The 14,466-nt window shown below is 37.0% G+C and overlaps 1 protein-coding gene across 3 annotated transcripts in view; it reads left to right on the top strand.

Annotated features, from left to right (window-relative positions):
- Positions 1-14,466, top strand: part of CEP135 (centrosomal protein 135) — a 76,684-nt gene that overhangs the window by 35,887 nt on the left and 26,331 nt on the right. For 2 of the 3 annotated variants that reach the window (XM_059160864.1, XM_059160873.1), the window contains exons 14-15: positions 3,392-3,469; positions 11,036-11,187. In XM_059160864.1, coding sequence (XP_059016847.1) covers positions 3,392-3,469; positions 11,036-11,187 — 230 coding nt within the window. The remainder of the gene's footprint in view (positions 1-3,391; positions 3,470-11,035; positions 11,188-14,466) is intronic. The other variant, XM_059160882.1, reaches the window with a different exon arrangement.

Genomic DNA, 14,466 nt, shown 5'->3' with positions numbered 1-14,466 from the left:
CGGACTTGTTCACCCTGTCACCACAATCAATTTTAGAGCATTTTTATGACCTCGAAAAGAAACCCTGAAAACCTGTTAGCAGCGGTTCTCCATTTTACCTTGGCCTCCTTGGGCCTAGGCAACCACAAAGCTACTTTCTGTCTCTACAGATTTGCCTACTCCGAACATTTCATATAATTGAATCGCTTAGTATGAGGTTTTTTACCTCTGGCTTCTCTCACTTTGCATAATGTTTTCAAATTCATCCATGTAGTATGTATCAATACTTTATTCCTTTTTATTGTAGAATAACATCCACTGTATGGATAGACAGGAAATTTTCATTTTCATTTATGTGGTTTTTACTTTGACTATTATGAAAAATGATGCTGTGAACATTCATGTATAACTTTTTGTTGATGTAGGTTTTCATTTATCTTGGGTATATACCTAGGTTCATATGATAACCAAAGCATTTGAGCAACTGCCAGGCTGTTTTCTAAATCACCTGTACCATTTATGTTCTCACCAGCAGTGTATAAGTGTTCTAATTCCTCCACATCCTCACCAACGCTTACTATCTGTCTTCTTTATTACCATCATGCTGGTGGGTATGAAGTAGTACCCACTGTGGTCTTGATTTGCATTTCCTTGATGGCTAATGGCATCAGGCATCTTTTCATGTGCTTATTTGGCCATTTGTATGTCTTTGGAGAAATGTCTATTCACATCCTTTGCCCATGTTTACATTGGGTTATTGCCCATTGTTACTGAGCTGTAAGAATGTTTTATATATTCCTGATACAAGCTCCTTATCAGATACATGATTTACAAATACTTTCCCCCATTCTGTGAGTTCCCTTTTCATTTCCTTAATGGTATCCTTTAAAGCACAAGAGGTTTTAATTTCAATAAAGTCCAATTTATGTATTTTTTTTTCTTTTGCTGCTTGTGCTTTTGGTGACCTATTTAGGGGCAGTATGTTATATTTTCTTTTATCATCTCCAAAAAAAAAGTGTGAATGCACATAAAGCGCTTAATAGTACTTGGAACATTATAAGAGCTCAGCATTAGCTATTATTGTTACTATTATGGATTCCGTAGTTCCAAAGAGTATTATTGAATTAATGCATAGAAATTAGGAGCTCAAGTTAGGAATAAGAACATGTAAGCATTATAAGGGTAGTCTTTATGTCTTACATTTTCAGTTAAAATTTTACCCCAACAGAATATTTTTAATTGGGATCTTTTGGAAAACTGCCGGCCAGAATGTACTTTCTCCTAAAAATAAGTGTTAAAATTACCAAATGGAAAATTTCTGTGCAATATGGCAGCTTTTAGCACAAGCCGCTGATTTATTCCTTTCCATATTTGTTAAAAAGACCAAGGAATGTAGAAATGGGATTTTAAAAAGCAGTAGTAGTGAAAGCTCAGAAAAAGTGATATTCATATTACCAGAATCTTTCTAGAATGTAGAAGGCAAGATTTATGAGTTTACAGTAGGTCTTTTACTTAAAAACTAAATTAATCCTCTCAATTCTTAAGTAATTTCCTGTTATTCAGCTATCTACCCAGTTGTCAAACCAGCCATCATCACTGACTCCACTCTCCTGTAAAGCTTTTTTCTCTCAACTAATCAAGTCCCATGTGTGCTACCTCTTAAATAATATTTAACACTTATTAAGCTCTTTTCATGCAGGAGGCTCTGTTCTAAGTGCTTTTTACATGGCTACTTCAGTAAATCTTCACAATTGCCTTTTCAAATAGCTAATGCTTACAGATGTGGTCTCTAAATTACAGAGTTTAGTAATCTGCCTGAGATCACCTAACTGTGAAGTGAGTCGGAGTCTGGCTCCTGAGCTCACAGTAGTTTTCTTTAGAATCTGTGTACTTCGTTCGGCTCCCCTGCTGCCATCCCATGCTGGCCGTTATTCTCTCCCAGCTGCCTTCGTATATCAGCAGCCTCTTAAATATGTATTTGACCCTGAAGACAGAGTCATCTTTCAGAGATATAAATCTGATCAGATTTAAAATCTGAACTGGAGATAAATGGGTGGCTCTGTCGGTTAAGCTTCTGCCTTTGGCTCAGGTCATGATCCCAGAGTCTTGGGATCGAGTCCCACATCAGGCTCCCTGCGCAGTGAGGAGGCTGCTTCTCCCTCTGCCTGCCGTTCCCCCTGCTTGTGCATGAGTGTGCGCACGCGCGCGCTCTCTCTCTCTCTCTCTCACAAATAAATAAATCTTTTTAAAAATAAAATCTATGAATTGTTTTCAAAGACTTCAGTGATTGGCTTTTGCCTACTTCAGGGTCTAGCTTCTTTTCCCCAAACTCTTCTCCCCCATTTCCCACATCTCATTTTCTCAACTCCAAGCTTAATGGACTTTTTCTTGCCCCCAATTTTCTGCAGAGGCTATTGAAAAGTCTTTCATCCCTTACAGTACTTTTACCTGGCTAATTCCTATTCATCCTTTAGAGTCAGGTTAGACATCGTTTCCTCACACAGGAAATGAACCAAAGACTCTAGATTCCCTTCCAGTATATTGCCATAAAGTTCATTTTCCTAGCAGAATATTCATGGTATATATTATAGTATAGTATTGTTTAAGGTTTGTCTTTTCTACTAGGCTTTAATTACTGATGTCAGAGACTTTATCCATTTTACTCACTGTGTATTCCTAATGCCTTGCTGGGTTCTTGGTATGTAGTATATACTCAATGCTGGTTGAATGATTTAATAAAAATGCACACAGCACAGAGACTCTTCCAACCAGATATATAATTCAAGTGGCCAGGTATCTTTATTGATTTGTTTTTAATGAATAACATGGATAGAAGTATGAATGTGCGCTAAAAAATTTTCAGAGGATACCAACTTGTATCATTTGTCCCCCACTTAGCATCAGCAACTGTTGGGTAACATAACCTAACCAAAGAAATAGCACTTGTGTTTACACTGTTGACCACCCTATTCTTGAAATTCCGATCTCTTGCTTGGCCCTGTAGGATTCTTTTCCGTGTCTTTGTGATCTCATTATTTCTTCTTTGCTCTGTATTCCTCTGCCATCTCTCATGAGGGCATACTCCTGATCAGATCAGACTTAACCTGCTGGGTTTTTTCCTTTTATAAATGGATTGATCTTTATAAATCTTTAAAAACAAATCCATGCCATTCTGTGTCTTCTATTACAATCACACATGAAAGTAATATATAAAGGATAAGACACTCTTGTCCTTTTTTTTTTTTTTCAACCAAAAACATCATTATTGTAAAATGTCCAATGATTTTCTTTCCAAATCATTTCCATATTATTAAAAAGACAAACAGAATAGTATTGTAGTCTTCTGTTACTTAGTTAATTTTGTTCCGTTATCTGCTGTAAATAATCACCTTCCATAAAATTCTTTTTTCAGAATCTCCAGGAAATGAGTATTTTTGAAAAATCAAAATTAGAGAAAACTATTGAACATTTGACATGTATTAACCATCAGGTAATTTATCAAACTAGATTTGGGGTAAATTGTGTTACATGAATAACTTTTAATTATTCATTAAATTATTTTAATTATTCAATTATTTTCAATATGATCTGTGTTTTCAAAATTACAAAATAGTATGCTAGAGATGCTGTGTAACACTTGTTAGAAGTATATACTCTGGGGGCGCCTGGGTGGCTCAGTGGGTTAAGCCTCTGCCTTCCGGTCAGGTCATGATCCCAGGGTCCTGGGATTGAGCCCCGCATCAGGCTCTCTGCTCCGTGGGAAGCCTGCTTCCCATCCTCTCTCTCTGCCTGCCTTTCTGCCTGCTTGTGATCTCTGCCTGTCAAATAAAATAAAATAAAATATAATATAATAAACTTAAAAAAAAAGTATATACTCTGAAGGCTGACTACTTGAGTTCATATCCTGTCACCTATTCCTATAGACGAGCTACTCAAACTTTCCCATCCCTCAGTTTCTTTATTTGTAAAACAGAATGATGGTAGTACCTCTTAAGTTTTTGTTAAGATTAAGCAAGTTAGTACATGTCAAGAACTTAGAAGAGCTGCTGGCATGTTGAAGGCCCTCAGCAGGTGTTAGTTATTGTTGTTTTGTTCTTGTTCAAAAAGCAATACAAACATAGAGGGAAAAATGAAATTCATTTTCATTCCTCATTGCTTTCTCTAGAGATAGAATTTTTTAATCAAATTGTTATGAATACTGAATCATTTTTTTTCTTGGTGTTTCATTTTGGCTAGTTTCCTTTACTGTGTCTTCAGTGTTTTTATTTACCATGTCTATGAATACTGTCATTTGTTTCTATCAACTTTGGTTTGTTTTTTTTGTTTTGTTTTGTTTTTTAGTCCTCCTCATCATGGGTTATATTTTTCTGATTCTTTACATGCCTGGTAATTTTGGATTTCATACATTGTGAATTTTACCTTCTTGGTTGCTGGGTAGCTTGTATCCCTATAAATACTCTTGAGATTTGTTCTGAGATACAGAACAAGTATCAAGTCAGAGGGGAATAGCTTGAACCCTTCCAGTTTTGCTTTTAAACTTAATTAGGTGGCATCAGAGTAGCATGTAGTCCTGGACTAATCTGTTTCATTACTGGGACAGAACTGTTTTGAGTACACTATCTATTGCCCCATGAATTATGAGGTATTCAAATGACTGATTGGACAGGAATTACTCCTGGCCTACATGAGCCTTGAGTATTTTTCCCTTTACCTTTCTATTGGTTGTTTCTCTGGCCTTAGGTAACTTCCTCTGGCACCATTTGTAGATCTCTGGAGCTCTTGTTTGTGCAGCTCTCTTCTAGTGTCTGCTCTGCAAATCCAAACTGCCTTGGCCTCTGTTGGCTCTCAGTTGCGTCTTCTGAACTTAGGGGAACCACCAGACTTCACCTGAGCTCCTTCCCCTGTGCCACAGCCTAGAACTTCTTGAAGCAGGAAGCTGGAGCAATTGTAGAGCTCATCTCATTGGTTTCTTGTCCCTCAGGGGTCACTGTCCATCACTGCCTGATGCTCAGTGTCTTGAAAACCATTGTTTCATGTACATTGTCCAATTTTTAATTATTTCAGGTAGAAGGGTCCAGCTTGTGCAGAAGCTGAAAGTGAAAATTAATGAACTGAAAAATATAAAAAATATATCTAAGGTACTAGAAGTCATTGGAAAGAGACTTAGGATGTAGGAAATGTAAAATAAGTTAAAGCCTTAGAGAATAAAGTGAGAAAGTCTAAAATATTTACTCAAAATTCTAGAAGAATGTAATAGAATGTGTGAGAGAGGCAGTATTTGAAAATAAAATGACTGTTAATTTTCTAAGTATTATAAAAACACAGGATTCTCTGATTCAGAATGCACAATGAATGCTAGAAGTATAACAGATTGCAAAGAACAGGAAAAAAAATCTAAACCATTTTAATAGAAATAAGCAATATGAGATTCTTCTGTATGTATTTGCTGGATCTTCAAAGAAAATATGATACAAACTTAATGAAAGACATTAAAGAAGACCTAAATAAGTGAAGAGATATATCAGGTTTTTTAAAAAGGAGACAGACATTATATTTATAAGAAGAATATAAATTCTCCCCAAATTGATCTATATAGAATTGATGTAGTTCCAGCTGGAATTCCAAGATAGGGTGTGTGTGTATGTAAATTGACCGTGGATTTTAAATTTTACATGGAAACAGAGCTAAGAATCCCAAATAAATTTTAAAGAAGAGCATGGTGTAGAACTTAACCTACCAAGTATGAGAGCTTTAGAGTTAGCAATTAATATAGTGGTAGTTCACAAGGATTAAAGGACAATGATAAAATCCAGTGGAGTGCAAACCCACAAAACCACAAACATACGGAAACTTGATCTGTCAAGAACTCAAATCAATGGGAAAAGAAAGGATTACTCAATAATTATTTCTGGGACAATTGGCTATTCATGTGTATGTATATGTATGTATATGTAAATTAAGAAGGAATTACATCCTACTTCAAATATACCATACCCAAAAATCAGTTGCAACCTTGAATGTTCAAGAAATAGCCACAGGTTTTTAAAGAAAATAGAGGAGATAGGGCACCTGGGTGGCTCAGTGGTTAAAGGTCCGACTCGTGATCCCAGATCAGGTCTTGATCTCAGGTCGTGTGTTCACACCCTGTATTGGGCTCCATGTCCAGCAGGAGAAAATCTTTTTTACCTTGGGGAAATAATAATAATAGTAGCAATTTATATAGCATTTACTTTGTTCAGGCACTTTCTCAACATTTTATATGATTTTAATTCTGATAACAATCAGATGAAGTAAATGCTAATATTATCCTTATTTCATGCATAAGGAAACTGAGGCAGGGTGAAATTTACCTAACATCACACAGGTAGCAAGTGTCCGCTGCCAGATTGTAAGCTCCTAAACACAAATGAAAGAAAACAGATAACTAGGACTACACTGACGAGAACTTTGTTCATAAAATTGCCATAAGTTGAGAAAACAGGCCACTAACTGAGAGGATTTGCTATATACATTTAACCTAAGAAAACAACAGAAAATATGAATTGACACTTCATGGCGGAAGAAATTACAAATGGCTAACAAATATGAGAAGGTGTTCTACATCAGTAATAGAGGAAATACAGATTAAAACCATAGTAAAAAGCACTTCACATCCATCGGGGCATCAGAAATTAAAAAGGGGCGCCTGGCTGGCTCAGTCAGTAGAGCATGTGACTCTTTATTTCGGGGTTGTAGGTTCAAGCCCCAGGTTGGGTGTAGAGATTACTTTAAAAAAAAAAAAATAGGGGCACCTGGGTGGTTCAGTGGGTTAAAGCCTCTGCCTTCAGCTCAGATCATGATCCCAGGGTTCTGGGATGAAGCTCCGCATCGGGCTCTCTGCTCCTTGGAGAGCCTGCTTCCTCCTCTCTCTCTGCCTGCCTCTCTGCCTACTTGTGATCTCTGTCAAATAAATAAATAAAGTCTTTAAAATAAATAAATAACAAAAATATATTAACAAATTATAACACATAATTTAGCAAATACATGTAGGGTCAGGAAGTGCAAACTGGTATCTCTTTAGAGGATAATTTGGCCTTGCCTAGCAAAGGCATATTCTATAAGCCAGCAAATCCATTTCTATAAGAACTCTGGTTGGAGGTCAGCAAACTGTGGCCCCCAGACCAAATCTGGCCTCTAGTTTGTCTTTGTAATAAAGTTTATATTGGAACACACCTATGTTCATTTGTTATGCATTGCCTGTGGCTCTTTTTATGTTACCACAAAGTGGTGGCAGTCGACCACAAGGTTCACAAAGCCTAAAATATTTAACTCCCTAGTAGAAAATGAGAAACAATCTTGATATCAGTTAGGGGGAAAATAAAATTGTAATAATTCATCAGTGAAATATTACAGAGCAGTGAAAATGAGTGAACAGTAGCTGCAAACATCAGTATGCATGAATCTTACAAATACAGAGTCAAAGAATATGCAGTATGATTCTACTTATGTAGAGTTCAAAAATATACAGACCTAAACTGTATATTATTTAGGGATTCATATAGATATCGTATGCTAACAAAAAAGTGAGAAATGAGAAACACGAGACCCATGCTAGTGGTTGTTATGGTAGGGTTTGAGGGATAGGATTGGTGATTGGAGACTGCTCACAAGTAGTTTCAAGGTTCAAGTAATAGGTAATACTCTTAAGCCTGTTAATAGATACATAAATGTTCTTTTGTCCTTGTTCTATATATTACACATGTATTCTTGTTTGTACAAGATCCCAAGAAATTTTGAAAGATTTTTAATGCAAAAAAAAAAAGGGCACCTGGGTGGCTCAGTGGGTTAAGCCTCTGCCTTTGGCTCAGGTCCTGATCTCAGGGTCCTGGGATCGAGCCCCACATTGGGCTCTCTGCTCATCTGGGAGCCTGCTTCCCCCCGCCCCCTGCCTGCTGCTCTGCCTACTTGTGATCTCTCTCCGTCAAATTAAATAAATAAAATCTTTTTTTTTTTTTTTTTAATTTCATTTCCCAACTCTTTATCCCCAAAACTACTACCTACAGTTCTAATTCCTCCTGGTGTTCACCTCCCTGTTTCTAAATAATGTGCTTGTAACGGCTTCGTCTAACTTGTCTTTCTTTATTGATTCAAGATGATTTAATGAATATCTGTGATGTTGGGTGATAACTTAGCACTCTTCCCTTTTTCTTCCCACTATTACTTCAAAGAATTTTGCTGCATATTACACTTACCTTAGTAGTGACTGTGTATTATTATGATTTCTAGTGGCCCATGGGTCAGCCAGATGGGATAGTACTACTCTTGCCTTTTCTCTTACAGATCTTTTTCCTGGAATCAATAATTGCTTTTGTTTTGTTTCATTTTATTTTTTGTTACTTTTCTGTTTTCATTAAACCTGTCTCTAATTTTTGTCAAGAGCTCCAATACCTTGGGGCGCCTGGGTGGTTCAGTGGGTTAAAGCCTCTGCCTTTGCTCAGATCGCCCAGGGTCGTGGAGCGCACCCCCACCCCCGCCTGCCTCGCTGCCTACTTGTGATCTCTGTCTTGTCAAATAAATAAATAAAATCTTAAAAAAAAAAAAAAAGCTTCAACATCTCTACCACATGCTCAAACAAATCAGTTCTGTTGTTTTCAGTTGTGAACTATGTCTTCCTCTTAATTTCTCTGTTTTCTCCTATATTTATTCTCGTGTTTTCTTTCCTTCATTTTAGTATAGCACCTTCTTCAGCAGTTTCCTGGAAAAGAGTGCATGGGAGGAGGGTTTTTTACACTTCATGTCTGAAAATGCCTTTATTCAGATTTCACAATTGATTTATGATTTGGCTTGGTATATGGAAATTTAGATTAGAAAATTATTTTCACTAAAAATTTTGAATACTGTCTCCCGTTGTCTCAACTTTCTTTGAGATGTCTGATGCTATTCTGTATCCTAGTACTTTGTACATGTTTTTATTTCTGAAAACTTTTAGAGTTTTCTCCTTCTTGTTTTCAATTTCTTGTGTAAGTTTACTGTACTATTTTTTCTCTCTCTGGCACGCTTTTTTTTTTTAAAGTAAGCCGTACACTCAGCATGGGGCTTGAATTCATGACCCTGAAATCAAGAGTCACATGCTCTACCTACTGAGCCAGCCAGGCACCCCTCTGGAATTTCTATTAGTTGGTTTTCGACCTCCTAAAAAGATCTGAGGTTCTTATCCTTTCTCCCTTATTTTCTCTTTGGCTTTTTGTTCTTTCTGGGAGATTTCCTCAACTTTATCTTCTAACTTTTCTATTGATTCATTTTAAAATTTAGTTATATTTTTGGTTTCCAAGAGAACTTTCTAGAAAAAGGTAGGAGCACTCTGGGGTGTGATGCTCCCATTATAGATTTTCGGCCAGTCTCCTTGTTCTGCTCTTGACCCCAGCCCACCACTTGGTGCCTTCATGTGCTGAGTTTCTTCAGGGCAGATCAGCTATATGCTAACTGTGGTCACTTTAGATCAGTGTTCCTCAACTGGGGTCAGTTCTGGCAATACCTGGAGAATTTGCAGTTGACACAAGTAGAGGAAAAGATGCTTTTCATACTTAGAAATACTACTAGAGCACCTTCCCTACCCAACAGACTGGGATGCTGCTAAACACTCCTACAGTGTGCAACGCACAGGTCAGCCCCCCACAACCAAGGATTATCTGGCCCCAAATATCAGTAGTTCCTAGGTTCAGAAGCTTTACTTTAGATTATATCCTTCCACTCTGAGTCACTATTATATCTACTCTTTGTCTTCCACAGGTTATTGACATCACTTAACCATGGTTTTCTGTCTTGTTCTCTATGTCCTTATGTGTAACTTTCTATTCCTCTACTGTCATTTCAAGAGGGAGGGGGGATCAAATGTGTATAGTCAACAGTTTTAACTGGAAAACTTCTATTTAACACAAATGTTTCTTGGGTTTGAGTTTTGCCTATAGATTGTTATTCCATTTAGAATTTTTTTTTGTATATAAAATAAAATAGAAATCAAACTGATTTTTTCTTCAATGAGTGGCTGTCCCAACTCTGTTTTTAAAGAGCATTTTCTTTTCCCACTTCCTTTAAAATGCTACCTTTTCTAAATTCATATCTGTACTTGTAATTGCTCATTCATGTGAAATCCACAGTTTAATAGTAGCTTGTAATTTATTCCGGTATCTCATAAATCCCCCACAATTTTTCCTGTTTTCTTAACTTTTTTTCTAAATGAACTTCAGAATGAAATCTAAGCCACCTTCCTTTTTTTTAAAAAGGTTCTGTTAGGGGGCCTGGGTGGCTCAGAGGGTTAAGTCTCTGCCTTCAGCTCAGGTCATGGTCTCAGGGTCCTGGGATCGAGCCCCACATCAGGCTCTGTGCTCAACGGGGGTCTGCTTCTTTCTCTCCCTCTGCCTGCCGTTTCCTCTGTTTGTGCTCTCTCTGTCAAATAAATAAATAAAATCTTAAGAAAAAAAAAAAGATTCTGTTAGGATTCTTACGGAAATTTTACTGACCTCACGGTTATTTCAGGAACTTTTAATACATTTCCAATACTCATATTTCCATTCAGAAACATGTTTTGTCTTTACATTAAATCAGGTTGTGTTTTATGTCTTTCAAGAAAATTTTAGTTTTTTATCTAAATCTTACCCATTTTTTGTTTGGATTACAGTATTTTCTGCTCTCATTTTTCTTCAATTTAGTCCTATGTACTTACTGTTTTTTAGAAATTCCTCAAAATGTTTGCTCTGTTTGCTAATGGTTTGCTAAGGATCATGTTTCTTCCTTTTTTCATTGCTGTTATGGGTATATTCCTTCCTTCCTTTCTTGCTTTTTTAAAAAATTTTGTATCTTGTTGTTTTTTTTTTTTTTCATTTCACTGATACTAATAAGGAGAGATAAATGTGTATGTCCATTCTAACATCTAGAACCTAAAGTATACTCATGACTTTTAAAGTATTGCTAAATAAATGTAATTTATTTCCTTAGTTTTTCTCTAGAAATATTATTAAAGAGTGCTTAAGGAAGACAAAACTGAGACATCTATTAATTTTTTAAATTTAAATTATAGCTTGAAGATGAAAAACATGATTTAAAGTCTGAAGTGTTAATAATGAAAGAAACAGTAGAGTCATTAGAGAACAAAGCAAAACTCCAAGCTCAAAAACTTAGCCATGTGGCTGGTGATTCATCCCATCGGAAGACAGAGATGAACTCGCTTAGGTAAGTTTATTGAAAGTTTTGTTATTTCTTTTCTGGGAACAAAAAGCGGCTATGTTAGGTTCTCAGTGGTGACATTTTGGACTGGATCTTTAAGCAGTGAAGGTTGGCCTTGCACCAGAACTACCTGTGGAGATTTTGGAAAGTATGAATTTAAGGGTAGATCTCGGGAGGTTCTTATTCACTGAGCAAACCTGGGTAGGTGTTGAGTATCTCTATTTTCAAAGACTCTCACAGACTGATATGATTGCAGGCAAGTTTTTATACCTACTTCCTTCAAAAATTCCCCTTAGATACTTTAGATTATTTGTACTCCCTACTGTAGGATTGTGAAAAATTACAGAATTCTTGCTTATCATTGTCCTTTCCTCTTTCAAAAAATGTAAGTTCAGGATAATATGCATATGCAGAGTCTGTAAAGGTGATATGTCTAAAAGGTAGGAAGGTCAGTATGGAAGAATAGGCTGTAGCTATAGGTTAGAGTCAGGTTATGAAGAATATGGTCTGATAACCAAGAATGTCTGGATTTTACCTTATAAATATGGAGAACAAATTTTTAACCAAAGAGGTGATGTTATTAGCATGGATTTTAGGAAGTGAACTCGGGCAGAAATTGGGAAGATGGATTTGGAGTCTTAAGAGACTGATGGCAAACCGGGGAGACCATGTGTCTGGACTAGAAACAGTGACAATGAACTTGAACAAGGCTAGATTTAGGAAATACTTCTTCCTAAAATCAAAAGGATTGGATGATTTATATGAGAATGAAAGAAAGATACAGTAATGCAGAATGTGTTTGCCTTAGGAGACTGGGCTGTTGGTTAGCTATTAGTAAATTTAAACTACAAAACAGTAAAGGAAACAAATAGTCAACAGTTTCTTTCTGGACTGGGTAGCTGTAATAAGTAAAAAGACTTACGGTCAGAAGAAGGAGATCACTGAAGAATCAGAGAAGATATTCCTCTCTAAACTATGTTTGCAGGGGCGCCTGGGTGGCTCAGTGGGTTAAAGCCTCTGCCTTACGCTCAGGTCATGATCTCAGAGTGCTAGGATCAAGCCCCGCATCGGGCTCTCTGCTCGGCAGGGAGCCTGCTTCCCCCCTCTTTCTGTCTGCCTCTCTGCGTACTTGTAATCTCTGTCAAATAAATAAAATTAAAAAAAAAAAAGTTCTCTTTGTCAAGTATTAAAGAAAGAAGGTTGACTTAGTTATATATCTTAAAAAAAATAAAAATAAATAAATTGTGTTTGCAGTAAGGATCATGAAAAGATTTTCAGATGCCAACATGACATTGGATATGTGAAACTAAATCAGTCATGAAATAATAACTACTTGAGATGAGAAAGAATTGTAGTAATGATTAGAAAGAAGATTGAAAAAAAAAAAAAAGTAGAAAGATTGATAGGGGCACTTGGGTGGCTTAGTTGGCTAAGCATCTGCCTTCAGCTCAGGTCATGATCCCAGGCTCCCAGGATTGAGCCCTGTTGAGCAGGGAGTCCACTTCTCCCTCTCCTCTGCCCCTCCCCCTTGTTCATGTCCTCTCACTCCAGTGCACACATGCGCATTCTCTCTCTCTCTCTCAAATAGAAGCTTAAAAAAATTTTAAAAAAGACTGATAAATTAGAACTGAAAGTGTTAGTAAACAGTAGAATGGATATTTCTGAAAACTGAGTTAGTAAAATAGAAAACAAACTCAAGAAATTCATCTAGAATTCAGAACCCAGAAGAGCAAAAAGAAATGATCAGAGAAAAGACACAGACTTGATATACAAACACTGAGAATTGTAAAATATATAGTAAAATAAACAGTGGGATTGAAAATCCAAAGAATAATTAAGAAAAGAAAAGCCTGGGTTTGTTCATAAGGGGGTCTATGATTATCAAACAAATTTAATAAAATAAGATCAAGAGTTCATTGTGTCTGATTAATTAAGGAATACTATTTTAGGGACTCAATATAGGGTATGCTCCTCTGACTACAAATCTTGATAAGTAAGACTTTAGGAAGAACTAAGGTGAAAGCTGCTTTTTTACTATTCTTTTGGTGAGTGCTTCATGAATCCTCTGGAAAGCTAGCTGAATGGGACCAGACTCTCTTCAGGTTCATATCTGTATTCAGCTCCAAAATATAGATACTATGGTATAATTCTGTCACCCAGAATTACTAGTCTACCTATTTCCCTACTATACTGACCTGACTAGCTTTGCATTTAATCCATTTTGCTTTTTCCCTCAGACTGTAGGCACAGCTCTCTTTCTTCACAGGAGGCCCTTCTCAGTCTTATAAGAAGAGCTTTCAGTGCCCTTTCTTGGATCACCTATCCTACAGATCCTTTCACATTTTTTTATTACAACAATGTCCTTCTCTCTTGTGAGCTTAATGTGCCACTTCCCTCACCAACACTGTGTTATAGGAAGGGACTGTGAAGACTTCACTGTCTCCCTGTACAACCTGGGGAAATTGCATGGTTCCATAACTTTATTTCGCTGACAGAAAAACTTATCTCTGAGAAAAGTTTTGTCAGTCACATTCTGCATATCATTCTCCTAGTAGAACCATGAGCTCTAACCTTCAGGTCCAATCCAAAGCTAAACCCAATACAAACCATGATACCAAGCACTCTGTGGAAGCAAAGCACATTACCCAAACCTCATGCCACTGTCAATGTCATTAGTAGAGACCTTGCTGCCCCTTTAATCACATAAAGTTATCTTACTCTTAACAGGGAGACATTTAAGAAGCTGATACTCAGGGTCTCTTGCGTGGCTTATTTGGTTAAGCATCTGCCTGGTCTCGAGGTTCTGGGATCCAGCCCCACGTGGGGCTCCCTGCTCAGTGGGGAGCCTACTTCTCCGTCTCCCTCTCTCCCCGCTTGTGTGCTTTCTCTTTGTGTGTGTCAAATAAAATCTTCAAAAAGAAGAAGAAGCTGACATTCAGATAGATGAGGCATATGTTCCTTTTCATCCACCTGGTAACCCATTTTGTCTTTCCCATCCTGAGGCAGCCATCTTTAAGCAATTTCAGTGCTACTCAACAGTCTTTTCCATATCAGGCACAGTCTCTAATTGTTCAAATACAGCATCTGAGGATGTAATACAAAAATCCCTCCTTAAGACCCCTGTTAACGTTAAACAAATGACTCTTGTCTTCTTTGAATTTTAGCATTTAATGAGATCTGGCATTTAATGCCCTAATTCAAAACTCCATAGTGCTATAAAGCAACTTTGCTCTACCCAGGGAAGATGGTCTTAGTCCCATGTTAGCCATCCTCTGGAGCTAGGGT

Source organism: Mustela lutreola, chromosome 1, assembly GCF_030435805.1.
Source record: "Mustela lutreola isolate mMusLut2 chromosome 1, mMusLut2.pri, whole genome shotgun sequence".
NCBI classification, from domain to species: Eukaryota; Metazoa; Chordata; class Mammalia; order Carnivora; family Mustelidae; genus Mustela; species Mustela lutreola.
The sequence above is the reverse complement of the archived record's forward strand: the minus strand, read 5'-3'. Positions and strand labels throughout refer to the sequence as shown.